The sequence below is a fragment of the Heloderma suspectum genome, chromosome 1 (genome assembly GCF_057233095.1).
Source record: "Heloderma suspectum isolate Gila_16-S chromosome 1, 16-S_ref, whole genome shotgun sequence".
NCBI lineage: Eukaryota > Metazoa > Chordata > Lepidosauria > Squamata > Helodermatidae > Heloderma > Heloderma suspectum.
The window spans coordinates 187,509,581-187,537,574 of NC_139458.1; the positions used below are offsets into that span (position 1 = coordinate 187,509,581).

A 27,994-nucleotide genomic window follows, 5' to 3' on the forward strand; every position below is an offset into this window, starting at 1 on the left:
TGAAGATGTCAACCCAGTGTGCAGCTGCTATAAAAAAGGCAAACTCCCTGTTGGGCATAATTAGAAAAGGAATTGAGAATAAAACTGCCAATATTGTACTGCCCCTATACAAATCAATGGTGCGACCACACTTGGAACACTGTGTCCAGTCCTGGTCACCACACCTAAAAAAAGATATTGTATTGCTGGGAAAAGTGCAGAAAGGGCTACTAAAATGATCAAGAGGCTGGAGCATCTCCTCTATGAGAGAAGGTTACAACAGCTGGGATTGTTTAGCCTGGAAAAAAGGAGGGTAAGGAGAGACATGACAGAGATGTACAAAATGATGCATGTTATGGAGGATATGGATTGGGGGACATTTTTCTCCCTCAAACTACTAGAGCCCTGGGTCATCTTATGAAGCTGATTGGTGGGCAATTCAGAACAGATAAAAGGAAGTCCTTCACACAGCACATAGTTAAACAATGGAATTTTCTATCACAGGATGTACTGATGGCTACCAATTTGGATGGCTTTAACCCAGTTTGGATGGGTTGGACAAATTCCTGGAGGAAAAGGCTATCAATGGCTACTAGTCTTGACAGCTATGTACTACTTCCAGTACCAGAGGCAGTGAGCCTATGTACACCAGTTGCTGGGAACATGGGTGGGAGGGTGCTGTTGTGCTCATGCCCTGCTTGTAGGTTCCTGGTCAACAGCTGGTTGGCCATTGTGTGAACAGAATGCTGGACTAGATGGACCCTTTGTCCGATCCAGCATGGCTCTTATGTTCTTATGTCCTCCTCTCCATTTTAACCTCACAACAGCCCTGTGAAGTAGGTTGGGCTGAGAGTCAGTGACTCACCCAAAGTCACCCAGTGAGTTTCAGGGCCAAGTGGGGACTAGAACCCGGATTTCCAGAGTCCTGGTCCTACACTGTAGAGGTTGGAATTCTTTGTACTTATTTGGGAGTAAGCCCCGTTGAAATCAATGGGACTGCCTTCTGAGCAGAAATGTAAAGGATCACACTGTAAACATCCTACTTCACCCTTCTGCGGATGGGACCCTGATGACAGAAGCGGAACATGAGCCACACACACAGACGTGCTTTGGTCCGCTCCAAAAGGAGTCGTTGTGGCTTTCTCACAGGGAGCTTTTATCCTGCGATTGAGATTGCTCCTTCACAGAAGTTTGCAGGCTCTTTACACGATGCCGTGATCGTTCAAGGCGTCTCCTGCACTAAATGCCCTTTGTTCCGTTTTTAAATAGATCGCAGATGAGCGATCAAATTACCCCATTGTGTTCCGCTTCAGTTTCCTCCGTGACGAGTTAAAGCGGCAAGAGGGGGGGGAAGGAAGCGCATGTAAGGGGAGTCAGTGGTGTTCCTTCATTTAAAGCCGACGCAGAAAACCCCCTTTTAAATGCAGGATTTTAGGCTGGTGTAGAGATGCCCACAGAAGCCATGCATGGGGGGGGGGGTGTCACATACCCCAGTTAGCTAAAGAAGAGGAGCCAGTTACCTAGGGAGGCGGTGGGCTCTCCCACACTGGAGACGTTCAAGACGAGGCTGGACAGCCATCTGCCAGGGATGCTCTGACTTGGATTCCTGCACTGAGCAGGGGGTTGGACTCGATGGCCTTGCAGGCCCCTTCCAGCCCTACTATTCAATGACTCTAGGGCGCAGCCCGCCACAGCTTTAAAAAATGGGAGGGCTTAACTGTGGACTGCACGGCCTGGATTCCCCCAGGTTGGAGGAGCAGCCACCGCTCTCTCCGCCTGTCCGCCCTCCCAACCCACAGCAGGCCCGCATCTCCCCACCTCCCCGGCGGCTCAGCCAGCACCGCCTCTCCGCCCCCCTCTCGGCGGCAGGGGTGGCGGAGGAGGAGGAGCTGCTGCCGCGGCTACTGCTGTCGCCCGGCCTCTTGTCCCTGCCTGGGCGTCCCACCCGCCCGTCTCTCGCCCTCCCGCGCGTCCTTCCCGAGCACAGCCCGCCTGGGAAAGCGACGGGCTTGGGCTGGCAGCCGCTGAGCCTGGGAATGGCGGCTGGGACGAGCTGAAAGGGGAGAGGAGAGCCGAGCCCGCCGCGGCGCCCCCTTCGCGAGCGCCCCCCCGTGTGCTTGCGCCGTCTCTGGCGGGGGTCGCCATGAGGCTCCTCCGGGCGCTGCTGAGAAGCGCCTCCCCGGCCACTGTCCCTCAGCAGGTGGATTTCTACTGCCGCTTCTCCCCTTCCCCGCTTTCTATGAAACAGTTCCTCGACTTCGGTGAGTGAGCGGGTCGGAAGGCGTCGGTGCCCCCCCGGCCCCACGTCACCCTTCCGTAGCGTGCCTCCGCCTCCAGGCGCGCATCTTTCCTCAGCCCACCATTTTCTTTTCCCTGGCGGGACCTTAGCAGGAAGGACGGGAGGGTCTAGGCCGCCCGCCAGTGTAACTAAAAACATGCAACTGCTAGATTCGGGTTTAAAGTACTGCCTGCCCTGGCCTCGAGGAGGAAGACCACAGCGCAAGGGCAGAAGGACACAGGCGGCCCTCTCCTGCGGGGGCTCGTGGGGCCCGAGCGCTGCGCAACCAGTCGGGAAGGGCGCCCCCTCCGCCGCCGCTCCTCACGCTCGCGTTCCTGGGTCCGAGGGAGGCCTGACGCTGGCGCTTTCAAGAAGACCAGCCCTCCCCTCCCGCCCAGATATCTCAGGCGACGCCTCCCGGCATTCCTGACCATTGGCCATTCGGGCAAGGGCTGAAGGGAGTTAAAGGCCAAAACATCTGGAGGGCAGCAAGTTGGGGAAGGCTGCCCCGGGCTTGCTCCTGCCGCGGTTAGCCCTGAGTAAGAAAGGCAATAAGACCACGCATTGCCCTTCCAGGCACTCACTGCCGAGGAAACGTAGTTAATTAAGAATTAGGGCTGTACGTTTAACGAGAGGTGTCATCGATGGGGCACCTCAATCCTGTCCTCACGATGAGCCCCTAAAGCAGCTGTTTCCAGCAAGGGAAATCTCAACGCAGCTATTCCAGACAGACAAAATGCCAACAAAAGAATCCTTACAAAAGGTATTGTGGATTTTGAACAGAGAGATGTGTTGCAGCGCAATGAACCCTGATTTATTTGGTGTAGCATCCTTTAGTTTCTGGCCAGATCTTGCTTTTAAAAGTAATTGCCCTCATTTTAAAAGGCTGTGTCTTATTCTGGGACGTTTAAACTCTGCTCTGGATGGCCCTTATTTCATAGGACTGCACTTCCCAATCATAGTTTAAAATAGGCCCCGCAATACGGGCGTTCCATATTTTTGAAGTTTTCTCATGGGGGTTCATAGTGTGGGAAGTTGGATGTGCAAGGCCACTAAAATAAACTATATATAAATGTGTGTGTGTACATATATATTATGGCTATTTTTTCTTATTTGTTAATATTTGTTGCAGGTGGATTCACTTAAACATATTGCTTCAGCTAAGCTGTGTACCCATTATCTCTTTAGAAACAGTATTGTTCCACCTAATCAGTCTGCAAGCACCAGGCTTACAGTACAACCTTGTGCATGTTTACTTGGAAATAAGTCCCATTGAGTTCAGTGGGGCTTGCTCCTGGGCAAGTGATTATAGAATTACATACAGCCTTGTATAATACTTAACAGTTTCAGCAGCGTTGCTCAAAACTAAATTGGCTTGAAGAATGTGATGTGCCTCAGTGTATCTGATTGCAGCACTGTTGTAATACCACCAATTGTGAAGTTAGTGGGATGGCAGCTGGTATGTCATATTCTTATAATGTATCTGGTAGCAGAAGAATTCTCGGGGTGATTTTGATGTTATGTAGGCATTTTGCTTGCTCTATGCACCTCAGTGTTTGGTGTTTGCATGGGTCAATAGTGTCAAAGAAATTGTGAAGGGAAATGCCTATCTCTTAAGTATTTGGAGATGTGCATGTGCCAGGTAGGTGTGATTGGTGAATCAATCCTAAATTGAGTATTAGCCAACCTTACAATAATGAGCAGTATCCAACACCGCCTTTGTGCTTCATAGCGCAACCGCAGAAACTAGCTCAAACGAGCTCTTCTGAAACAGGACAAGTCAGTGGGACCCCGCTGACTTGCCCCATTCTGGAAGCATTCACTTGGGCTAGTTTCTTGGGTTACACTATGAACTGCTAGCTTCCATTCCTAGCAGCTATTCCTGCTAGCGCAACATGACTGGTGCAGGTGGCCTGCCAGTGTTGGATATTGCCCATTATCACCAGGAAGTGAAAAATCCTTTAGCTATAAGTGCTTCTGAGCAGTTGTGAGTAGCAGCTGTAGTGGGGGTGACTGCAGAGTTGCATGAAAGAAAGTGGAAGCATCCTTGGAGGTGAAAATACATTACAGTATAGCGGTCTCTATTTCACTGCTTATGGAGCACCCAACATGGGTAGGATTTGTGCTAAACATGAACAAGACTGCATGATCTTATATTGTCTCAGCCACTTTTGGTAGGCTGCCGTATTTTTTTATTGTGTTGGCATGGTGAAAGCATCATGCTCAAAGCAGACTGCATCTACACCAGCATGTGACATACAACACGCATGGGATAACAATCAGTAGGGGCAGAGGCTAGTGATTGCCTCTGTGCGCCCTGCTTACTTTTGGCACATACCTTGTTTACATTACATTACACAATTCCGTTGCATGCAGGTGCTTTAGCTGCTGGACCTTCTCATCCTCCCCCAAAGTATTCCTGCTAGTGCTTCTTGCAAACAGCCTATATGATCTATATGAAGTGGACAACATTCTTCAGTCATGCCCACACAATCTGCTGAAAATTTACCTCTCTCTGCCAAGTAGTACCTGAGAAGAGCTAACCTATTCCAAATAGTCGTTATATATAAGCTTGTGGCAAAGAGACACTCAGCAGAGGAAGATTTCTCTTGCCCCTGTGATATTCTTTCCAACCCTCTTTTTTTCTACTGTCATATCAAGCCATGCTCCAATTGCTTTCTTCAAAGGGCAGGCAACTATCCCATCCAGTACTTGTAAAGAAGAAAACACTTTTGCAGAATGTCTCCCTGCCCACTGATTTTTAAAGAAATAATGTCTGCAAGTCTGAAGATGGTTATGTAGCAATCCATAATGTAATCTCTTGAAGTCTTGAAAATTTAATTAGATTTTGGTGTGGTGGTAGAAGAACAACTGAGATCAGTTTCACTAGAAGTACAGTTCTGAGCATCTATTTCCTTCTTCGCCATGAATCTGCACAACCACAGTTAATAATATCTGGGCTCAGGATCTCAGAGGAGAAGTTATTGGTATTTATTTACTACCATCCTGATCCAGAATGGATCCACCTAATTGTATTATTATCATCATCATCATCATCATCTCTATACCGCCCAATAGCCAAAGCTCTCTGGGCAGTTTACAAAGATCTATAATCTGTCAGCTGTGCCTATTTTCCCTGTGACACTGCTTACTTTTCCCCCTTAGGATCTGACAATGCTTGTGAGAAAACTTCATTTATGTTCCTGCGACAAGAGTTGCCTGTAAGACTGGCAAACATAATGAAAGAAATAAGTCTGCTTCCAGACAACCTTCTCAAAACACCTTCAGTTCAGCTTGTCCAGAGTTGGTAAGAATCCACTTAAAAAACAGGCCCAAAACACCGGATCATTTAATGAGCATATGTGGTTCTATCTATCTATCTATCTATCTATCTATCTATCTAATCTATCTAGGATATTCGGAACCCAATCCTAAGTGTATTTACTTGGAAGTAAGACACACTGGCTTCATTCATGTGTCACGGTAAATGATTGTTTAGCATAATGAGCATGAGCAGGAATGGGCCACAGCAAGCCCAGTCCAACACTCTAGCCACTACACCACACTGGAGAGCCAGTGTGGTGTAGTGGCTAGAGTGTTGGACTGGGAGCTGGGCAATCCGGGTTCTAGTCCCCACTCGGCCATGGAAGCTCACTGGGTGACTTTGGGCCAGTCAAAGACTCTCAGCCCAACCCACCTCACAGGGTTGTTGTTGTGAGGATAAAATGGAGACGAGGAGGATTATGTACGCCGCCTTGAGTTCTTTGGAGGAAAAATGGCGGGATATAAATGCAATAAATAAATAAATAAATAAGCCTCAGGCCTTTCCCTCTTCTCCCATATGGCTATCTGTGTGGTGATGGTGGGGAATGTCAGCCCAGGCTGCGAACCTACCACCCAGGCCTGAACCAGCCACCTGCTCTGCCCACATCTAGGAAATTAAGTAGCAGTCTGAGTGTTTATGTGTATCTATAAAACCAGAAGATTTTCTCTAGTGGGGATTGACTTTTGGACAAGCCCTAACTTCTGCAGCACTGACAAAGCAGTGCATAAGACTGGCACTTAAGACTGCTAAAGGTCAATGTTCTAGCTTGTGATTTTGCACTAGAACATAGCATTGGCACCTTAGTTGGGACTATTTTGTTGACAGGGACTCCTTGCTGGCTGGGGATTGCTGGGAGTTGTAGGCCTTTTCTCTGTCTAAACATGCATAGGATTGTTCCTTAAGGCAGTAAAATAGGGAAGCAGACTCTGGCTTGGCAAGGACACTATGCTAACTGTGGCAGTGTAAGCCATTGCTTGGAACCCCAGAATGGTATTGGCATGTCCTTCATTTTCTTCCTAATGGTCAGTCTGCTGTCAGAACTACTGGATTGCAAGGAATGAGTGAGCGCTTTTCCCCTAGTAGAACGATATATTTTGAACTTTAATACTTAGCATCTTTTTTATATGAATGATAGGAATAACACACATTTACAAGGATGTTTTCTTCTACTTTGTGGGAAAAGATAAGATTATGCTGGAAGTTGAAAGCAGTCCCTTTAGTTCTCCAGAATGTTATTTTAGCAGACTCATGTTCTTGTCCTTTAGGAAGAAAATGGTCAATAATTTCAGACAAAATATGTATCACAAAGCCTAACATGCAGAAATTGTATTTGTAGGTATGTCCAAAGTCTTCAGGAGATCCTTGGTTTTAAAGACAAAAGTGCTGAAGATTCAGAAGCCATTTCTCGGTTAGCACATTTTGGCATATTAATGTATTTGAATATACTCTGGCAACGAATTCCCTAAGCTCTTCCTAGGCAAATTGCATTCTAGCATGAGAGGTTGAGTGCCATCCTTCTATACCATTGTGTAGATCATGAGTAGGCAAGCCCCGGTGTAGATCTCAACAGAGAATGGGGGAGTATTCTGAATGAAAAGAAATCGTAGGCAAATAATTTATTTCTTGGAAATAATCTAATGGCCCTAATTCTAGATGTACTTACTCAGAAGTAAATCCCATTGAGTTCAAGTGGGACCTATCTCCTGGTAAGTACGGTTAGGATTGCAACCTCAGTCATTTTACCTGAATCAAGAGAGATCAGAGAAGTTTACAGTGCCACTATCTGTGCTGAAGGCCCATTTGAAGCAGCCAGTTCTGATCTCAATATTCAGTTAAAGTTTTAATTGATGGAGGACATTGCTCTGACAATAATCAGGACTATGCTAGCAGGTGCAGCCCCATATCCGAATGTTCATTCTTTCTATAGGAAATTCTCCCCTTCTTGTACTATGTAAACACCACCTATTATTGTGGAATAGTGAGATGCTTTTTGATGTTATTTAGACCATTAATTTTGCACTGAGTAGTTAAATGGAAGCTGTGACTTTCTTCTAATGGCAGGTTTGCTTATCTTTAATATGCCTTAAATTAGTTTGACAGAATATACTTGATTTCAGTTTTACAGATACTGTTATAACAATCCGTAATCGTCACAATGATGTTATTCCTACCATGGCTCAGGGCGTGATAGAATATAAGGATAACTATGGTGTCGATCCAGTGACCAGTCAGAATGTGCAGTATTTTTTAGACCGTTTCTTCATGAGTCGCATTTCAATCAGAATGCTTCTTAATCAGCACAGTAAGTACTTCTCTTGACTGGGGTGAGAAAGCTTTTGTGTAGAGCAAGTGAGAGGTGTCCTTTAAGAAGAAAAAAAAACATATATATGTGTTGTTCTTTTTAGTATGGTAAATGCTTGCCAGGTGATTTTAAAAAATTATTCTTTGCCCTTTGAATGTAAAATCTGCTGTTCACGTGGCCTGTAAATTGTGAAATCACTTGTAACACATTCTATTTTCTTCTTTTGTTGGCAGCTTTGTTGTTTGGGGGAAAAGTTAAAGTTAACCCAGCTCATCCAAAGCATATTGGAAGCATTGATCCGAAGTGCAGTGTTGTCGAAGTTATAAAAGGTAAATTCAGGTGGACCTACCAAAGAAAATATATGTGACAGTAATATAAATGGCCTGTTGTCTAAGGTCATTCCATCTGGTGCTCAAAGTTTTAGTTCTGATTATTTATTAATAATAATAAAAATCTGTACAAGTTGACCCAAATTCTTCATAAAGAAAACCTGAATTATGGGACTTATATACAATTTCCATAATTTCAATAACTTAGGGCACAATCCTCTGCATGTTTAGACAGAAAAAAATCCTACAACTCCCAGCATACCCCAGCCAGCCATGCATTTTTTCCATCTAAGCATGCATAGGATTGTGCGTTTAGTATAATTTAGGTTGCAGTTCTACAACTAGAGAGACAGGTTACAATCCTAAGTACACTTACTAGGGGGAAACCCTCATCAAGATCAATGGGACTGAATTCTGAGTAAACATGGATAGGATTATGCAGTTACTTGTTATATTTTCTATTGCAGCCTTGTAAATAAACCCTCAGAAGTTGCTAGCCTGCAAAAAATTCTACTCACCTGCTGGGAGTCGGCAGAGGAGGGATGGAGAGCTGCATTTCCATGCTAGGTGCAGAGGTTGGGGCTTCCCTTCTCTAGCAGCCCACTTGGTTTCTATGAAAGGTGCAGAGGAGGGATACTTCACTCCATCTTTGCTTTGCTGGTCTACTTACCTGCCTGCATGAAATTCCTGGTCACTTGTGGCTACCCAACTAGTACTTAAATACAAAGCTGCTATTCTGTATAATTCAGTTTTGGCTAGTTGTGATGGCGGCCATGGGACAGATGGACAAAATGCTATGAAAGGCACTGAAGCCCAACCCTCTGACCACTGAAAATCTTAATCCACAGTGCCTCGGACTTCAGAGATTTAGCTAGGCATTGCCCACATCCTTTCAGACACATTCATTTCAACTACAGGCACTAGATACTTTCTTTTAAAAAAATAAAGCAAGCTAGCTCAGTTTCTCTGGAAGCTGAAGTATTGGCATAGAATCACACCATGGACACAACTCTGGTTAAAGTAGTAATTTATGTTGATCAGAAATATGCAATCCTCAGAATTTTACTCCTCTGCAGTGAAAACTGGACAGTCCTTTAAGAACTCTCTGACATTTTGAAGACTGCTGCCAGCAGATTGTGTAGGCTGGGAAGAGTTAATGTTGTTGTGGCTTTAATTTTCTGCAGATGGCTATGAAAGTGCAAAAAGACTCTGTGACTTGTATTACATGAGCTGTCCAGAACTTGTACTTGATGAGCAGAACGGTAAGAGGAATGGCTTATTGAAGGAAATCATAAGTTCTTAACAAGACTGCAGTAGAAGGATTTTTCATATCCCTTTTCCTTTCTGTACATGTCTCATTTTAGGCCATGTCTATGGTAATGCAAGTCTGTCCAGTGGCTGAACATCAGATACATGACTGGCCTGCAATACTGACAGGTGCTGGCTCTAGGGCATTGCCTCTGCGGGAGAAAGACCAGGGCTGCTTCACTTGTTAGAGACACAGGGGATTGAATCCAGATTTAGGTGTGTGCAGTGGGCCTGGTGGAAGTGGACTTCCCTGCCCCATCCTCCTGCTCCAGACCCCTGAAAATGTTGCACAGAGGGTTGGGGGACCTTGCTGAATGGAGTGTGCAAGGGTTAGGCGGGATGCCCAAAAATTGGGTGGAGGTGTCTTCCTTTCTGCCCACAGAAGGGAGATCCTGGATCCAACACAGACTGCTTGTCATATGTTTGGGGTATATCCCATAACATCAAGGGCTGAAACTTGTGAAGCTGCCTTCAGTGCTGAGCTGTGCCATAGTGTATAGTTTCTCCAGGTACATCCTTATCATGTGATAACTTATCCTACAATGACACTGTAACAGCCATGCTGTGGGAAAGATTTTCTTCCACTTGCTTGTATTCTCTACTCTTTGAGATAAGCTGGCTAAGCTTTACTTGGAACATACAGATTCTGAAACTGAATCCATTGCAATATGAATAGCATAGATATATAATGCTGCTACTTCAGGATTTTCTTTCACTGGGCAGTTCTGTAGGGAATAAATGGAGGAATACCTTATGCATCAAATAGGAACCTTTTGGCTCATGGGAAAGCTGCAGTATCCTTCAGTGGTTACTATTGTAAGGAGAAGTTGTAGTTATGTCATTAAGGCCCAATATAAACATGACACAAGCCATAAATAAAGTACTGACCAGCTGATACAGTGTACTTCCAATATGAGCCTGCCTGAGCAGTAAAATTGTCAGCAGAGGCTCTACTTTGTGTCCCCCAACCCTCTGAGATGGGGCAGGTGAGAACACATGAAAGGGCCTTTTCATTATTTGCCCCAGGCTCTGGAACCCTCTCCCCCAAGGAAGCCAGTTGTCTTCCTCCCTCTTAGTCTTCTGGTGGATGATAAAGGTCCACTTTTTCAGAAGACATCAGTGATATTACAGCATAGTTACTTATTATGTGCTGCTATTCATCTTTATTGTGTGGTTGCTGCTAGTTATTTATTGTTTTTAACTTACTATATTGCTATGTTGATTTTTTTTAATGCTATTTAAAGTTTATTATTGCTAATTGTTTGAACATTTCTATTACCTAGTTGTTTGGCTGTTTCAATTTTGTTAGCCGCCTTGAGCATTTTATATAGAAAAGTAGGATAAAAGTAAAATGAACAAATACACATGCAATATTAGTGTGCAAGCAATGCAGCAGGCCAGGCCAATGAGTTGCTGGTGTGCATATGTGCTAGTGTATGTATCAGTCATGTTTAAATGATGTGAGAGTTGTGTGGAGGTCTTAACACAGATAACTGCTTTACCTGTAGCTTGCATCATGTTTAAATAAGACTCCTTTTGTGACAGGGCACGGCACATAAAGTACAGGGGTGGGGAACCTGTGGCCCTCCAGGTGGTTGATGAACTACATAACCACTCGCTATTAGCAAGGCTGCCTGGGAGTGATGGGAATTGGAGTCCAGCAATGTCTGGAAGGCCGCTGGTTCCCCACCCCTGACATAAAGGATGCTTCATTCTTCTGCTGCTCTATGTATAGATGGAGAAAATTATTCTAGAGCAAGGAGGTAGAAACTCCAGCGATCCACATCAAGTTGTGTAATAGGAACATAGGAAGATTCATTATGAGAGCCAGTGTGGTGTAGTGGCGAGAGTGTTGGACTGGGAGCCGGGAGATCCGGGTTCTAGTCCCCACTCAGCCATGGAAGCTCACTGGGTGACTTTGGGCCAGTCACACACTCTCAGCCCAACCTACCTCACAGGGTTGTTGTTGTGAGGCTAAAATGGAGGGGAGAAGGCTTATGTCCGCCAGCTTGGATTCCTCAAAGAGGAAAAAAGGTGGGATATAAATGTAATAAATAATAAATACCAAGTCAGATCATAGGTCCATCTAGCCCAGCATTGTTGACATTGACTGGCAGAGGCCCTCCAGGGTTTCAGGCAGGAGTCTTTCCCAGCCTTACCTGGAGATGGCAGGGGTTGATCCTGGGACCTTCTGCATGCAAAGCAGGTGCTCTGCCACTGAGCCACGGCCCCTCCCATACTAGTTACAATCCCACTTACTCTGGCGATATTTTTAGTTGTTTCTTATAAATATAGGGTAAAGCACGTATACAAACGCATACATTCTCCACACCCACCGGGTGTACAGCTAATATAAGTTTAAATAAATACTTAATGTTGTGTGGATTCTCTTATAAAACCAAATCCAAGCTTGGATGGATGGATGTGATTATGTATAATTCAAATAGATATGTTGGTATGCAACCAGAGTACTTGCCTTATAGCATGCTCTCAGTAGAGACAGCACATACCACTCATACATAGATATGGCTTAATTTTAACTGTGAAGATTTATGAAGTATTGATGGCTAAATCTAATCATTATGAGAGAAGAATAAACATGCTTTCCAATGCACTGGCTCTAACAATAGACCAAAGTGCTCAAAACAACCTGAGATAAGGGAACAAATGGGGAAAGAAGTGAGAGACCGACAACCTGTGATGTCCACAATTAATCTTGTTCAGACATTCTGTGTCTTCAGTACAGTGATAAGCAGTTAAAATTGTTTTTTTAATGTGCTTTACGGGACAATCCTATGCATGTCTACCCAGACGTAAGCCCCTCTGAATACAATGGGACTTACTCCCAGGTAAATGTGCATAGGATTGCAGCCTTGGATATCTAATATAGAAAACAAACTTTCTAGAAACTAGATATTGAACAATAAAATATGCCAGGATCCAAATAAGCTTGCATCTGGTTCCACGTGCCCAGTGAGGCTTTGGACTTTTACTTCTTGAATAGCAGTCCCACCCACCCACATGACAAACTACTTTTGAAACTTGGGGTTGTTTCATAAGCAATTTGTGATATAGCTAGGATGGAAGGTATCGAGTGTTCAAAGTGCGGGGCGAGGGGCGGGGAGTGGTAAAAATCCCACTGGACATATACAAGCCCTTGGGCATGCCTAAAGTAGTTTTTTGGATCCAAGCCATGGAAAACTTCTTAAAGGACCACATTATTTAGTCATGATCAGGCCTTGCCAAAACTGATAGTGGCTGTCCAGCATTCAGTTGATTGTTTTTGTTCCCCTTTTTTTGCAGTAAAATCACCAGGGCATCCCATGCAGGTGGTGTATGTACCATCACATCTCTACTACATGGTTTTTGAACTTTTCAAGGTTTGTACAAAACATTGATATGTTGTGTGTATTCTTTTTTTCTGTTTTCCGTAGTTATACTGTCAGAAAAGACAAACATGGTAATTCCTCACACTTGATATGTTAAAAAGTAAGTAGAAAAAAATATTTTTTAAGACAAGCGCCTGAAAATAACATGTGGCATATGCAAAATCTTTGCCTTCAAAAGAGTTCTCCATAGACACTCTTTTTAGCCATCATCCCTGTCTGGCCTTCATAGCGGTGTATGGCCATTCCGCTGGTCATTTCTGATAATATGAGCCCCTCCCCTGGATGTTCATCACCATTAACTTCTAAGCTTCTAGTGAACCACATCACATGGGAATAGCCTGTGCACTAAAGACCCTGCAGAAGGGCTGATGGCTAGCCATAAGAGAGTGACAGTAAGGCATCCCGCTATTGGGGCATGTCTAGGTGCCTGGTACAGAGTGCTACAGAGTCCAACAGCAGTGGGGTCCATGCGCATCTCGATGTATGCAGTGTTACATTTGGAAATAGTGGGGTTGCTCCCTAGATATTTTGTTCAATGATTACCCTGTAAATAAATGGAAACACTTTTATTTTTAAAATACAAAAATACTTTGGCCATATTTGAATTCCAGGTGAAATGACTTTCAACATTTTAAGGCAAGAATTCTGTGCTTGCAGAAAATCCTCTGCTTACAAAACCGGCCAAATACACACTAGTTAAGCTGGTAGAGTAACTGTTTTTAAAGCAGGAAACAATTCACCTGAATGCATTATAAAGTAACCTTGGACCAAAATGTGTACACATGAAAGGAAAAATGTTTTCTCAAGTTCTAGTAAGCAAAAAAAATGGTATAAGGATGTAATTTGACTGTTACTTTAATATTTTTAAATCTTAGAACGCAATGAGGGCTACTATGGAGCATCGTGCTGATCGAGGTGTCTACCCTCCAATTCATGTCCATGTCACATTAGGCAACGAGGATTTAACTGTGAAGGTAACAACTTTGTTTATTCTCATACTTCTTGTTTCATAGTCCTGGCAAATGCCTAATGGAGCAATCCTAACCTGGCCCAGTGGGGAGATCTGCTATGGAATCACCATTCCATTCACTCTGCTGGAACACAAGCAGCGGGGGGGGGGGGGGGGGTGTTCTCTTCCAGTGGATCTCAGTCCTTCTGCCCCCACCACTGAAATCAGTGCGACCCAATTCTTGGATCTCATTGGGAATGGAGGAGCTTTGGATCTGGTGCATCCAAAGCCACCTCTGCTTAGGAGGGAAATAGGAGGAATTTGTTTCAGTTCATTTTTCATCAGGATTTACCCCAGTTGCACCTTCTGGACCAAACAGGGATGCAATCTATGGCCACAAGCTCGGAAATGCACAGACTTCAGTGTGATTTGCAACTGAAGAAAATGTGTTCAACAGCATGCACGCATTGGAAAAATACACATGAAAATAGCCATACTTTTGAAAAATGCACATAAATACACTTTAAACTATGGGAGATGAATGCGTACAATTGATGCATGTATTTGGGAAAATATGCACAGATTTTCATGCAAAAAGAAAAAACAAAGCTCACAATCTGATATGAATTCAAGTCAGAATGAGCTTCAAGATGGAATTCTGAGGACTCTGGCAAGTTTCATGGTTTCACACATCCCTACCCTTACTCTACAGCTTCATGGCCTTCCACTGGATACCACCAGTTGGAGTTTTATGCCTTTGGAGCTTTCCGGAGACATAAATGGGGCCTCTGGGTAGGTGGCCCAACCAGTAGGGAAGGACCTCTGTGGCCAGATTGCACTGTAAAACCAATAAGGATCTTCCAGTAATGTGCGTCTTTAGGTGCATTGACTTGTGTGTCAAAACATGTGTTTTGAAATTAGTATTTTGATTTACTAATGGATAATCTACTTGAAACACTGCATCATAAGATAGCAAGTGGAAGCAGCATACTATGGTTTGACCAGGACCATTACAGCCTGCTTTACCAATTAATTCAGATGAAAAAATCCATAAAAGGCAAAAGCACTATCTCTGGGGATCTTCTGATCCAGGATTAGGAGTTCAGCCTATTTTTGAATGTAGCTGCACTTCCTTCAAGAATCAGGTGAGAACATTAGGGATACTCCTGATCCCAGCATTGCTCCTGGCAGCTATGGCCAGGAATGCCTTTCTCTAACGGCGCCCTTTTTTAATACGACAGACCTGGGCACAGTCACTCATGCCATATTGGACTATTGCAATGCATTCTATGTGGGGCTGCCTTTGAAGAGTGTTGTGAATCTTTAGTTGATCCATACTGTATTTATTTAGAAGGTTTATATCTTGCCTTTTGGTCAAATGATCCCCAAGTGTCTTACAACATGAACATATAAGCAAACCCATGCATCCAGTTACCCTTAGTTCCCTAGCAGATGGATGGGACCAGAGTGTGTTCCCTCTCAGTTCTGCAGTTCCAAGGCAACTCCAGTTTTCTCAGGCTTTGATGGGGCCAGGGTGGTCTACCCTTCCTATGATGATCTGGGGAGGTGGGGTGCAACTTCCTAGTTGCCCTTAATCCCCTAACTGATGGAAGAGGCCAGAGAGTGCTTCCCTTCAGCTTTGCCACCCAAGGTAACTGGCAGTTGGAGCTGGGTTTTCTTTGCAGCCAGGGAGGTGGAACACGTTACTCTTATACTATCTCATCTGTGTTGGTTGCCAATTATATTTCCAAACCCAAGTGACAGGGCTGATTCTTGCCTTTAAAGCTCTGCACAGCCTAGGCCTAGGATAGCTTAACTGCCTCTTCCCATCTGTACATACTCCTACGCACATGTGCTGTTTAGCACAGAGACCCTACTCCATGTCCCTTCTTGGTCACAGCACCTTAGCTGTGGAATATTCTCTCCAGAAAGCCTGTTGTATTCTTTGCCTGTTTCCCAGCATGTGGCTTTTTAAGAAGGCTTGGGGGATGCTGTGTTCTGATTGTTCTTGGAGGTCCTGTTGAAATGCTTTCAACTGTGTTTACTTTTGGCATTAAAAAATGTAATCTTGATTGATTTGTAATTTGTATCATTGTTTATCGCATCTGATTTTTGCCATCTTGAATATCAAAACTGGGAGAAAATATTTTAAATAAAATTATAATACATGCAGGCCAACGTTCACTTTGTGGAAGTGGGTATTTTGTAAGGTGGAGGTGATTATGCTGGCATCTATTTTTAGCCAGTTCCAAGATCTATGAGTCAGCCTCAAGTCCTAATAGTTTGTGTTGCTTCTTTGTGAAACATATTCATAAGGACTGATGACAGGAATTCATATACATGTAGAAACTCAATGCAATTTTTTATGTTCTAGATGTGTGATCGTGGCGGTGGTGTTCCTTTGAGGAAAATAGATCGCCTGTTTAACTATATGTATTCAACGGCACCCCGTCCCCGTGTTGAGACATCACGAGCAACGCCGCTGGTCTGTAAAACTGTGTGATATCTTACATGATCAGCTGAGACATGAATGAGTTAATTTTTCCTTATTTCTCTAACAAAACTTTCATGTACAACCATAGCTTATATATAAATGTAAACTGGAATGTTCTTTAGTTATACTAAAATAACGCTGCAATCCTATAGCACCTGGTGAGGATGGGGGAGCATCCCAGAGCCATAGGAAAAGCTGGATCACTGCACTCCCCCAAAGGTAGAGAGAGAGGTCTGTTCTTGGATGGGGAGATCCAACCTCAGACTCTCCCTCCCAGCCACCTTGGAAATCTCCGAGGTCAGTTTTTCTCTAATGTTGGAACGCCCATCTCAGAAAAGGAGGCATGCCAGGGATGTGCCACGCCCTCCCAATTGCTAGCCACCCCCCATCACAACTGGTTGGAGATCAACTTCAGCCCTGGATTTGCTGTAGATTAATTCCCTCCCATTGGTTTCAATGGCAAGGAATTCTTTAAAAAAAAAAAAAACAGACCAGAAAGGGGAGTGAAAAACAGAAACGCTATTCCTTCGTCACTTCTCTCCTGGCAGCATGAGCCCAGCAGGGCTTTAGATTCTTTGGAGGCTCCACCATTGGAGCTTTCCATGCCTAACAGTAGGATTGCTCTGTTAATTAGCTGAAGGTGCAATCCTAAGCACGTTTAGACAGAAAAAAGGCCTACAATCCCCAGCATGTCCCAGCCAGAGTTCCTCTTCAGTATGTAGAAACAGACTTCCAAATGCAAGAACCTTCCATGAAGAAAATCAAGCTTGAGTCAGGGACTTGGCTGCTTCTGCAGGAGCCTCCTTCATACAGTTAATGACACATATAGCTTGTTTGAAATCCTGGGTAGGAACATTCCGTTGACCTCTCCATTCTCAGCCTATGAGAACACTGGCCAAATGTTCGAAAGGCTGCTCATCTTAACTACACTCATTGTTGAGCTGTTGTGAACTGGTGTCAATGATATTTTGGTGGCTTACCTGGATGAGTAAGCTGTTCAGTTAAGCAATCTATTTGAGTGTTGTAACATCAGGGCACAGCACTAGTTAGGAGATCACCCCTCCACTTCCATGATTACAAAAATCACATCTTGTGATGGTTTGCTAGATGTGAAAAACATTCTAACACAGAAATGGAGCTGTAATCTTCTGTGAGATCCTCCTCACTGCCCACATGAGTACTCTATTTGCATGAGCAGTTATGTATAGGGTTAGCTGATTGAAGTAATACCCATTTTAGCTCATGTCTTGAGAGATTACAGAAACTGCTGCAGTAAAATGGATGTAATATTAAGGGTTAGTAGTATCTATTCCTAGAACAATAGCGCTCAGAAAAATGAGCAGAAGAAATTAATTCTGTTTCCTGACCTCTTCTTAAAATACATTATTTTTGTTTTCTTTAACACACACAAACCATATTCTCATATGGGTCAAGTTAATCTTGTCACCATGACTAAAGTAAGCGATTCATCATTTTTGTAGAACAAAGGAGTGCTAATGCGCAAAGGGTTTGTTTGGTAGCCTTTTTATACTAAACATTTCAGCATCCCAGTCATTCAGAAACTGTAAACAGTATTCTGTGTTGTGGCTGCAAAAGGAGGTTCTCTTATCTGAAAGGGAACACAAGACAGATCCTTTCTGCCTTGCTTGGCAAATGCAACCTGTTAGTAGAGTTGCCAGCTGCCCAGGAAAACTGTTTGACCTGTTCCTGTATCTCTAATAGCAGCTTGATCTGCAGACATCAGCAGGTGAAACTTTTCATGGCCTAGACATAAGCATTATCACCTGTTAATGTCTGAAGAACAAGCTGCTGTTAAAATCGCAGGAACAGGCACGTAAAAAAAGGTTGACAACCCTTCCTTTAGGTACTAGTGATCAGTGAAAGCATTTTTTTTATTTAAGGCAGCAATCCTGAATCCACTTACCTGAGAATAAAGCCCATTGAACTCAAGGACACTTACTTCTGAGCAGATGTACAGTACTGTGCAAAAGTCTTAGGCCACCACCAGCTTTGTTGTTTTAGCAAAGTTTTAATGACCATCCATAATTATTTTTCGGTCTCTGTATTAAGATACGAACAGAAAATACAGGAAATATGTACAGGCAAAAGTCAGTATTTAGTGTGACCTCCCTTGGCTCTAAGCACATCTTGAACTCTTTCGGGGAGACTATCCTGAAGTTTTCTGAAGTAATCTTCTGGTATATTATACCAGGCTACTTTCAGCACTTCCCAGAGTTCTTCTTTAGATGTAGGTTGTCTTTTATTTCTTTCTCTGTCCAGGTAATCCCATTTGTTTGTTTGTTGTTTATTTGGTCAGTTGTTGTTTTAGCAAAGTTTTAATGACCATCCATAATTATTTTTCGGTCTCTGTATTAAGATACGAACAGAAAATACAGGAAATATGTACAGGCAAAAGTCAGTATTTAGTGTGACCTCCCTTGGCTCTAAGCACATCTTGAACTCTTTTGGGGAGATTATCCTGAAGTTTTCTGAAGTAATCTTCTGGTATATTATACCAGGCTACTTTCAGCACTTCCCAGAGTTCTTCTTTAGATGTAGGTTGTCTTTTATTTCTTTCTCTGTCCAGGTAATCCCATTTGTTTGTTTGTTGTTTATTTGGTCAGTTGCTTCCGACTCTTCATGACTTCATGGACCAGCCCACACCAGAGCTTCCTGTTGGCCGTCGCCACCCCCAGCTCCCCCAAGGTCGAGTCCGTCACCTCCAGAATATCATCCATCCATCTTGCCCTTGGTCGGCCCCTCTTCCTTTGGCCTTCCACTTTTCCTTAGCATCAGCATCTTCTCCTCATTATGTGGCCAAAGTACTTCAGTTTTGCCTTCAATATCATTCCCTCAAGTGAGCAGTCTGGCTTTATTTCCTGGAGTATGGACTGGTTTGATCTTCTTGCAGTCCAAGGCACTCTCAGAATTTTCCTCCAGCACCACAGTTCAAAAGCATCTATCTTCCTTCGCTCAGCCTTCCTTATGGTCCAGCTCTTGCAGCCATAGGTTACTACGGGGAATACCATTGCTTGAATTATGCGGACCTTTGTTATCAGTGTGATGTCTCTGCTCTTAACTATTTTATCCAGATTTGTCATCGCTGTCCTCCCAAGAAGTAAACATCTTCTGATTTCCTGGCTGCAGTCAGCGTCTGCAGTCATCTTTGCGCCTAGACAGACAAAGTCTGTCACTGCCTCCACGATTTCTCCCTCTATTTGCCAGTTATCAATCAAGCTGGTTGCCATAATCTTGGTTTTTTTGAGGTTTAAGTGCAACCCAGCTTTTGCACTTTCTTCTTTCACCTTCGTCATGAGGTTCCTCAGCTCCTCCTCGCTTTCAGCCATCAAAGTGGTATCATCTGCATATCGGAGATTGTTAATGTTCCTTCCAGCAATTTTAACTCCAGCCTTGGCTTCATCAAGCCCAGCACATCGCATGATGTGTTCTGCGTACAGGTTGAATAGGTAGGGTGAGAGTATACAACCTTGCTGTACTCCTTTCCCAATCTTAAAGCAGTCCGTTGTTCTGTGGTCTGTTCTTACTGTTGCTACTTGGTTGTTCTACAGATTTCTCAGGAGGCAGACAAGATGACTTGGTATCCCCATACCACCAAGAACTTGCCACCATTTGTTATGATCCACACAGTCAAAGGCTTTAGAATAGTCAGTAAAACAGAAATAGATGTTTTTCTGAAACTCCCTGGCTTTCTCCATTATCCAGCGGATATTGGCAATTTGGTCTCTAGTTCCTCTGCCTTTCGAAACCCAGCTTGTACATCTGGCAATTCTCGTTCAATGAATTGCTGGAGTCTACCTTGCAAGTTCTTGAGCATTACCTTACTGGCATGTGAAATAAGTGCCACTGTTCGATAGTTTGAACATTCTTTGGTGCTTCCCTTTTTTGGTATGGGGATATAAGTTGATTTTTTCCAATCTGTTGGCCATTCTTGTGTTTTCCAAATTTGCTGGCATATGGCATGCTTCACCTTGACAGCATCATCTTGCAAGATTTTAAACAGTTCAGCTGGGATACCGTCATCTCCTGCTGCCTTGTTATTAGCAATGCTTCTTGAGGCCCATTCAACCTCACTCTTCAGGATGTCTGGCTCTAGCTCACTGACCACACCATCAGATCTATCCCCGATATTATTATCCTTCCTATACAGCTCTTCCGTATATTCTTGCCACCTTTTCTTGATCTCTTCTGCTTCTGTTAGGTCCTTGCCATCTTTGTTTTTGATCATACCCATTTTTGCCTGGAATTTACCTCCGATGTTTCTAATTTTCTGCAAGAGGTCTCTTGTCCTTCCTATTCTATTATCTTCTTCCGCTTCCGTGCATTGCTTGTTTAAAAATAATTCCTTATCTCTTCTGGCTAATCTCTGGAATTTTGCATTTAATTGGGCATATCTCCCCCTATCACTGTTGCCTTTTGCTTTCCTTCTTTCTTGGGCTGCTTCCAGTGTCTCAGCAGACAACCATCTTGCCTTCTTGGGGTTTTTTTTTTTCCTTTGGGACGTTTTTTGTTGCTGCCTCCTGAACAATGTTGCAAACTTCTGTCCATAGTTCTTCCGGGACCCTATCTACTAAATCTAGTCCCTTAAAGCTATTCTTCACCACTACTGCATATTCATTAGGAATATTAGTGAGCTCCTATCTAACTGATCTGTGGCTCTTCCCTATTCTCTTTAGTCTGATTCTAAATTGTGCAATAAGAAGTTCGTGATCTGAACTACAATCAGCTCCAGGTCTTTTTTTTACCGACTGCATAGATGTCCGCCACCTTTGGCTACAAAAGATGTAGTCAAGTCTGATTTCGGTGTCGACCATCTGGTGAAGTCCATGTATAAAGTTGTCTCTTAGGTTGTTGGAAGAGCGTGTTTGTTATGCACAGTGAGTTGTCTTGGCAAAGTTCTATCAGCCTATGTCCTGCTTCATTTTGTTCTCCCAGACCATGCTTGCCTATAATTCCAGGTGTCGTTTGACTGCCCACCTTAGCATTCCAGTCTCCTGTAATGAAAATAACATCTCTTTTTGGTGTGCTATCCAGTAGGTGCTGCAGATCCTCATAGAACTGATCTACTTCTGCTTTTTCAGCATCTGTGGTTGGGGCGTATATTTGGATCACTGTGATGTTAAATGGCTTACCCTGAATTCAAATTGAGATCATTCTGTCATTTTTGGATTGTATCCAAGCACTGCTTTAGCCACTTTATTATTAATTATGAAGGCTACTCCATTTCTTCTGTGGTCCTCTTGTCCACAGTAGTAGATCTGGTGGTCATTTTATTTATTTATTCATTCATTCATTTCATTTCTATACCGCCCAATAGCCGAAGCTCTCTGGGTGGTTGGAACTTCATCAAACTTCATTTGATGTGAAGTGGCCCATTCCAGTCCATTTCAGTTCACTGACACCCAAAATGTCTATATTTAATCTTGACATCTCCCCAATAACCACATCCAATTTGCCCTGGCTCATAGATCTTACATTCCAGGTTCCTATGGTGTGTTGATCTTTAGAACGTCAGATTCGTCGTTCACCACCAGCACCATCAGCTGCTAGCCGTCCTTTTGGCTTTGAGCTAGCTGCGTCATCACATCTGGGACTAGTTGAACTTATCCTCTGTTCCTCCCCAATAGCATTTTGACCATCTTCCGACCTGGGAGTCCCATCTTCCGATGGTATACCGGCGTATCTCTGGTTGTACTGATCCATTTAGTTTTCATGGCAAGAATACTGGGGTACTGCCTCTATAATATTCAGGTCTGGACTCTGTAGAGGCCAGTCCACTATCCATGTTTTATCAGCTGTTTCCTCGCTAAATGTGATTTCACTGCATTAGCAGTGTGCTTGGGATCGTTATCATGCTGAAAAATGAAACCATTCCCAATCAGGCGCTTTCCAGAAGGAATGGCATGATGAATTAAAACCTGTCTGTACTTTTCAGCATTCATGATCCCATCAATACGGACAAGATTTGCCCGCACCACTGGCAGAAATGCAGCCCCAAACCAGGACAGACCCTCCACCATGTTTCACTGAAGGCCGCAAGCACTCATTCGTCCATCTCTCTCCAACTCTTCTTCTCACATATTGTCGACGGTTGGACCCCAAAATTTCAAACTTGGATTTATCACTCCATAATACTCTTTTCCACTAATCCTCATTCCAATCTTTGTGAGCTTCAGCATATTTTAGCCTTATCACCCTGTTCCCCTTCCGCAAAAGTGGTTTCTTGGCTGCTACCCTTCCACGAAGACCATTCCTGGCCAGGGGTCTGCTTTTACTCTAGTGTAAGGAGAGGTCACACTAAATACTTGCCACTTTAGCCTATGGAAGCTGTTTTTTCTGATTTTTGTTTTTCTATTGTTGAATACTGCATACAAATTTCCTGTATTTTCTGGTTGTATTCTAATGAAGAGACTGAGAAATAATTATATATGGTCATTATACCATTGCTAAAACAACAAATCTAATGGTGGCCTAAGACTTTTTTACAGTACTGTATATAGTGATGTAAAAGATGTATATACTGCCGTTCAGCAGAGCTTCCAGGGTGGCTTAGAAAAGCAAGATAATACATTAATAAAATATAACAAACAACATGTTGAGAAGAGAAAAAGACGTTAATACACATTTTAAAACCTATCAGAATGAAAATATTTGCCCGATGCTGGAAGGATAGCAATGTTGGCGCCAGGTGGATCTCTGGGGAGGGAATTCCACAAGATGGATGCCACCATTGACAAGGCACTCTCTCTGGGTGCCACCCACCTTAGCTCAGATGGCAGAGGCACCTGGAGGAAAGCCTCTAAAGATTACCTCCGTGTACAGGCTGGTATGGGAGCAGGAATTCCTTCGGGTACCCGAGTCCCGAGCTATATAGGGCTTTGAATTGCACTAAAAACAGACCCAAAGTCAATGATGTTCTTTCAGTATCAGTGAGGTATGTTTCTCTACACTGGTCCCAGTCAACAGCCCGAAGGCTTTATTTTGAACTGACTGAAGTTTCCAAGCAGTCTTCACAGGTTGTGCTGGGCAGCGCCTGTAGCTCAGCAGTAGAGCTCTTGCTGTACATGCAGACAGTCCCAGGTGGTTCAGTCCCTTGTACTTCCTGATAGGGCTGGGAAAAACTCCTTCCTTAAAATCCCGAAGAGGTGCTACCAGTCAGTATTAGGCTAAGTTGGTATAAGGCTACTTCTTATGTTCTACAGCAGCTGAAATGATCAGGTTGTTCAGTGAGACAAATTTGTCAACAGGTGGATCTGATTGTGCTCACACGTCTTCTGTGGTGCTTTCTGCTTCATGATCTAGCACTATCTTTATGCATATTTGACGATGAGGGTTGTGCCAAACGTTATGAAATTAGTAGGTATCCGGCGCAGATACCTGCACATATCCCTGCTGCATCCTGTAACACGAGAGAATGAACACTGCATATATGCATTACAGAGACCTGAGCCAATGATAACACACATCCACAGAGCATGTATGGAGTTTTTTAAAAATCTCCGATGCAATGTCACTCCTATTCTCACTTAAATGACTTCACTGGGGGTAAGGGAGTATCAGTGTGGGGTTGCTATAGCGCAGCAGGTGAGTTCGCATGTCATGCTAAGCCGCTCTGAGAATCACCCATGGTGGGCGGGTGGTGTGTTTTGTTACTCCTGACAGATGATCACCCACTGAGCAGCTTGCTGGGGCTTGTTTCTCCCTCGGTCCCTCTCAGTCCTGGCTGCTGCTGGAATGTATCCCAGGGGCCTTTGCAGCAGAAATCTTCATTTCTTTGTTCCCTATGTCGGCAGCCTTTCTGCAGTTGGTCTGCTGGGGTTGCCAGCTCATGAGCGAAACTCTTCCCCCTCCTGCCTCCGCATCAGACCACCAAAGGGTTTAAGTTTTTGAGCCCTTATGAATGCAGGAACGCGTTTGCCAACTTTTAATTTGGGGGTCTTGCGCAAGTACACAGGACCGCAAGACCACCTGTCCACTACTGAGCCCAGCACAGCCATATCCCACTCTTGTGTCTTTGTCAATTTCATCCTTCACCTCCATGTTTCCTGAGCAAAACCACCACCAGTAGGTTAGACAGTAGAGAGTAATTATCAGAAGTGCTGCCTTTATTCTCTCTTCATTGTAGAAGTAACAACCTTTTCTGTGTGTGTGCGTGTATGTCCAGAAATATATTTGCTTTACTCTAGGAAATGTTGGCTACATCAGTTCTTTATTTTTCAGATGCTCTAATTAACTCGTGTGTTTGTTCTCCTAGGCTGGATTTGGTTATGGCTTGCCGATATCACGTCTCTATGCTCAGTATTTCCAAGGGGATCTGAAGCTCTATTCTCTAGAGGGTTATGGGACAGATGCTGTTATCTTCATAAAGGCATGTCATTTATCACCTATTTTTACAAACTTTTCATTTTAAATACAGAATCCAATTATGCCAAGTTATATTAAATTTGCCCCCTCTCTCTTTGCAGGCATTATCAACAGAATCTGTTGAAAGATTGCCTGTATATAACAAATCAGCTTGGAGACATTACACAGCAAATCATGAAGCAGATGACTGGTGTGTCCCAAGTAGTGAACCAAAGGACATGACGACATTCCGCAGTACTTAGCAGTATGGGACAGATTTGCTAAGCTGAAGATGGCCCTTAGCACACCAGTTTGTGTCAACTGGTTTGTCTTCTGGCTTACTCCAGCACTACTCTAATATTTTGTATGGGGGAGCATACAGTTCCACTCGGCAGAAGTAAAACAAACAAATACGTCTTTCTGTAGTGTATTGTGCAGTGTTCATTTTAAAAAGTGAATATTCTATATTTTATTGCTTCGGCAGGTGGATCTAGATTAGATATAAAGAGACCAGCGCACAGCTTGTTCAAATATTGTATTTAACTATCAAACATTTGAATGAAACATTCATGGGATGTATTGTTTCTTTATAAACCATCTCTGGGAATCAGTTGCACTAGCACAGCACTTTGTTCTCAAGGACTCCAAAAGTGCTTTACGATGTGAGAGATACTAAATAAAAGGTTATCATGTTTTGTTTTGTTTTAATGTTTCTTGGAATCAATCAGTTTGCTAATTTTAGTGTTAAGCCTAGGCAAAGAACTCTTTAGCTTTAAATTTTGCACATGACTCAGCTAAATTTAAAAGTGGTTCAATCTCATTTATTTTAATGGGAAGTTAAGCACATACCACTAAAATCTATGGATTTTGAAAGCGTTGAACTTTGGATCATGTCCTATGTTTTCGCAGCCCTGGGAAGCTGGAATTAAAATCTCTAAACTGCAGAAAAAAGTCATTAATTAGCAGATTAAGAATAAATGAATTTGATTTTTAAAATAAATGTGCTTCTACTCAAAATTGTCAGGCATTTTGTATTTAGACTTTTGTCTATCAGCAGCTTCAAATAAAAAAAAAATACTAAGCACCAAGTGCTGCTAATTTCAGCTAGAGAGGATTAAGCAGGTCTTCAATGGTGCAATCCTATACATTCAGAAGCAAGTCCTACTGAGTTCAGTGGGGCTTATTCCCAGGTAAGTGGCTCTAGGATTGCAGCCTTACTCTCCTATAGAAACTAATGAGATTTAAAAGTGCTTAACTCTGGCTGAGGGCTGCTATCACTTTTTAAGGTAAATCAGTGATATTGATAAAACCCTGCCTTCCTTCTAATTGCATACTACTAATACTTGCACTAGTTTTGCAAAGTACAGCAGGCCTCAGATTGTTAAAGCTGTCTGGCATTATGTGCACTGTTCTTTTGACATCTGATTGCTATGGATTTGTTTCTTTGCATATTTACAGTATTTCTCTGAAAACATTTTGTTGGGCTCACTTGCTTAGAAATTGGAGCATTTACAGCCTATCACCTCCCTAAATTTCTTTCAGAGCTGATGTTTTATACTGCTCTAGCCTGTTAAATACTTCTGTACATCCCTAACTTTCAGCTTATGCTCTCCCCATGTTCTTCCATACAAATTTGACCAGCGACCCAGTTAAGCTAAAGTAGTAGCATTAAACCAATTTCATTCCACTGAATTCAGTTGAATTCTGGTATATTTGGTATTCATTTACTATGGTCATGGTAATTTTTAGAGTGCAATCCTGTATGTCTACTCAGAAGTATGTTCTGCTATGTTAAATGGGATTTACTTCTAGGAAAGTGGGTGAAAGATTGCAGCCTTACTACAGAGTAAGCCCTATTGAACATAGTAGGGACATACATGAGATTGCTTTGTTAATGAATTTAATGCCAGAATTGAAAAGAAAAATTACAGCTCACAGAAGTATTATCTAATAAATTATGCATACATCATATAGAATAGTTGTTACCTACCAGTGGTTCCAAGTTAGTCAGCACAGGAGTACATGCCATTTGCAACTATTGTTACAAATCCAGACATCTAATTCAGCTGAGGTATATTTGTTACCAGATGTGCAGAAGCTCATAACCTTTCTGTGCTGCATGAACACTTCGTTAGTGCTGTACTTAATATACAGCAAATGTGATGTTCAGGGCCTGTTTGCACATGATAGCAACAAATCTTGGGTTAATTAACCCATAATATGCCAGGTTGTGTGCCACACATGAGCTACATTTGATTGGACCAATCAATGTATAAACCTGGACACTATGGATTGTTCATGGGCTAAACAACCCAAAGTTAACCTATAATTAGTTCTTAGATTAACTTTGGGTTGTTAGCCCACAAACAACCCAGTGTCCGGGTTCATACGTCATGAAGCATCCTACGATTGGGCTGATGGGAGGGTGCATATTCAAAACAGCAGTGACCTGTGCCATTACTTGCGAACTGTATCACAAGCAAGATAGAATTGCTGTAACTCTTCCTCTTTTCTCATAAATTATTGTAACTACCTTTAATTCACATCCACAACTTCAATTTAATTGCTCTGTCTGTAATCCTCTATTAACATGTACTTCCAGAAATAAGAATATAGTTTTAGCCAGTTTGCACATACTGAGCAGAAGTCAGTGAGACAGAAGTATATTTAGAGCAGGGGTGCACAAACCTTTCAGCCCCTGTGGGTGGCAGAGGTCCCACATGTGCAATTCACACATACCACTCCTCACTCTTGCATACATTATATTTTTTTTAAAACCTTCAGTTTAAGACAGGGCTGGGCAATTTGTACTGCACTGCAATTAATCCATCAGGCTGGGAGGTCCCACTATGCATACCCATACATAAACTCCCCTAACTCACAGTCACTTCCTCCCAGTAACTCAAGCATACACAGACCTACTCAGTTTTTAACCCTTTCCTCTGCCGCCACCACCAAAACAAGAAAAAAAAATGTTCTAGAAACAGGCTCTATGGTTCCTCCCATAGAAGTTTTTATATTAGGACACTAGGGATGAGGTCTGTATTGCAGGAAACATACAGCCTGTTCCTAGAGTGGTTTTCCTTTTTTTCCCCAGGCAGCAGCAGATGCTGGGCATCTCAGGGATGCAGACAGGGCTTGAGGAGTGTGTGCACCCCTGATTTAGAGTTTAGTGCCTAACACATTTTACTCAGGGAAAAAACCCTTTTACCAATGTCTGCAAAATTATGTGTTTAGCTTTTGGGGGGGGTGGTGGAACAGAACAGAACCAACCCTCTTA

At 43.2% G+C, this 27,994-nt stretch overlaps 1 protein-coding gene across 3 annotated transcripts; it reads left to right on the forward strand.

The window, feature by feature from the left end:
• Positions 1-1,846: 1,846 nt before the first annotated feature.
• Positions 1,847-27,970, forward strand: PDK1 (pyruvate dehydrogenase kinase 1). Of its 3 annotated transcripts, XR_014784726.1 has the most exons (12): positions 1,847-2,240; positions 5,423-5,564; positions 6,919-6,990; positions 7,700-7,884; positions 8,118-8,213; positions 9,398-9,475; positions 12,825-12,901; positions 13,786-13,884; positions 16,234-16,344; positions 24,626-24,739; positions 24,837-26,706; positions 27,074-27,970. XR_014784726.1 is itself a non-coding variant. In XM_084812933.1 (11 exons), the coding sequence occupies exons 1-11, from the start codon at positions 2,123-2,125 to the stop codon at positions 24,975-24,977; spliced, it is 1,233 nt and encodes a 410-aa protein (XP_084669059.1). In that variant the 5' UTR covers positions 1,859-2,122; the 3' UTR covers positions 24,978-27,970. The 3 variants fall into 3 exon arrangements, 2 of the variants coding, with proteins under 2 accessions (XP_084669059.1, XP_084669049.1); XM_084812933.1 differs by having other exon boundaries at positions 1,859-2,240; positions 24,837-27,970; XM_084812923.1 differs by lacking the exon at positions 1,847-2,240 and adding an exon at positions 2,350-3,020 and having other exon boundaries at positions 24,837-27,970.
• The last annotated feature ends 24 nt before the right edge of the window (positions 27,971-27,994 follow it).

Bases quoted from the DNA above. Each gene is read 5' to 3' on its own strand.
- PDK1 (XM_084812933.1), top strand. From the start codon at position 2,123: ATGAGGCTCCTCCGGGCGCTGCTGAGAAGCGCCTCCCCGGCCACTGTC. The intron at 9,476-12,824 runs GTAAGAGGAATG...CTTTTTTTGCAG, and splicing joins TGTACTTGATGAGCAGAACG to TAAAATCACCAGGGCATCCC. The intron at 12,902-13,785 runs GTTTGTACAAAA...TTTAAATCTTAG, and splicing joins TGGTTTTTGAACTTTTCAAG to AACGCAATGAGGGCTACTAT.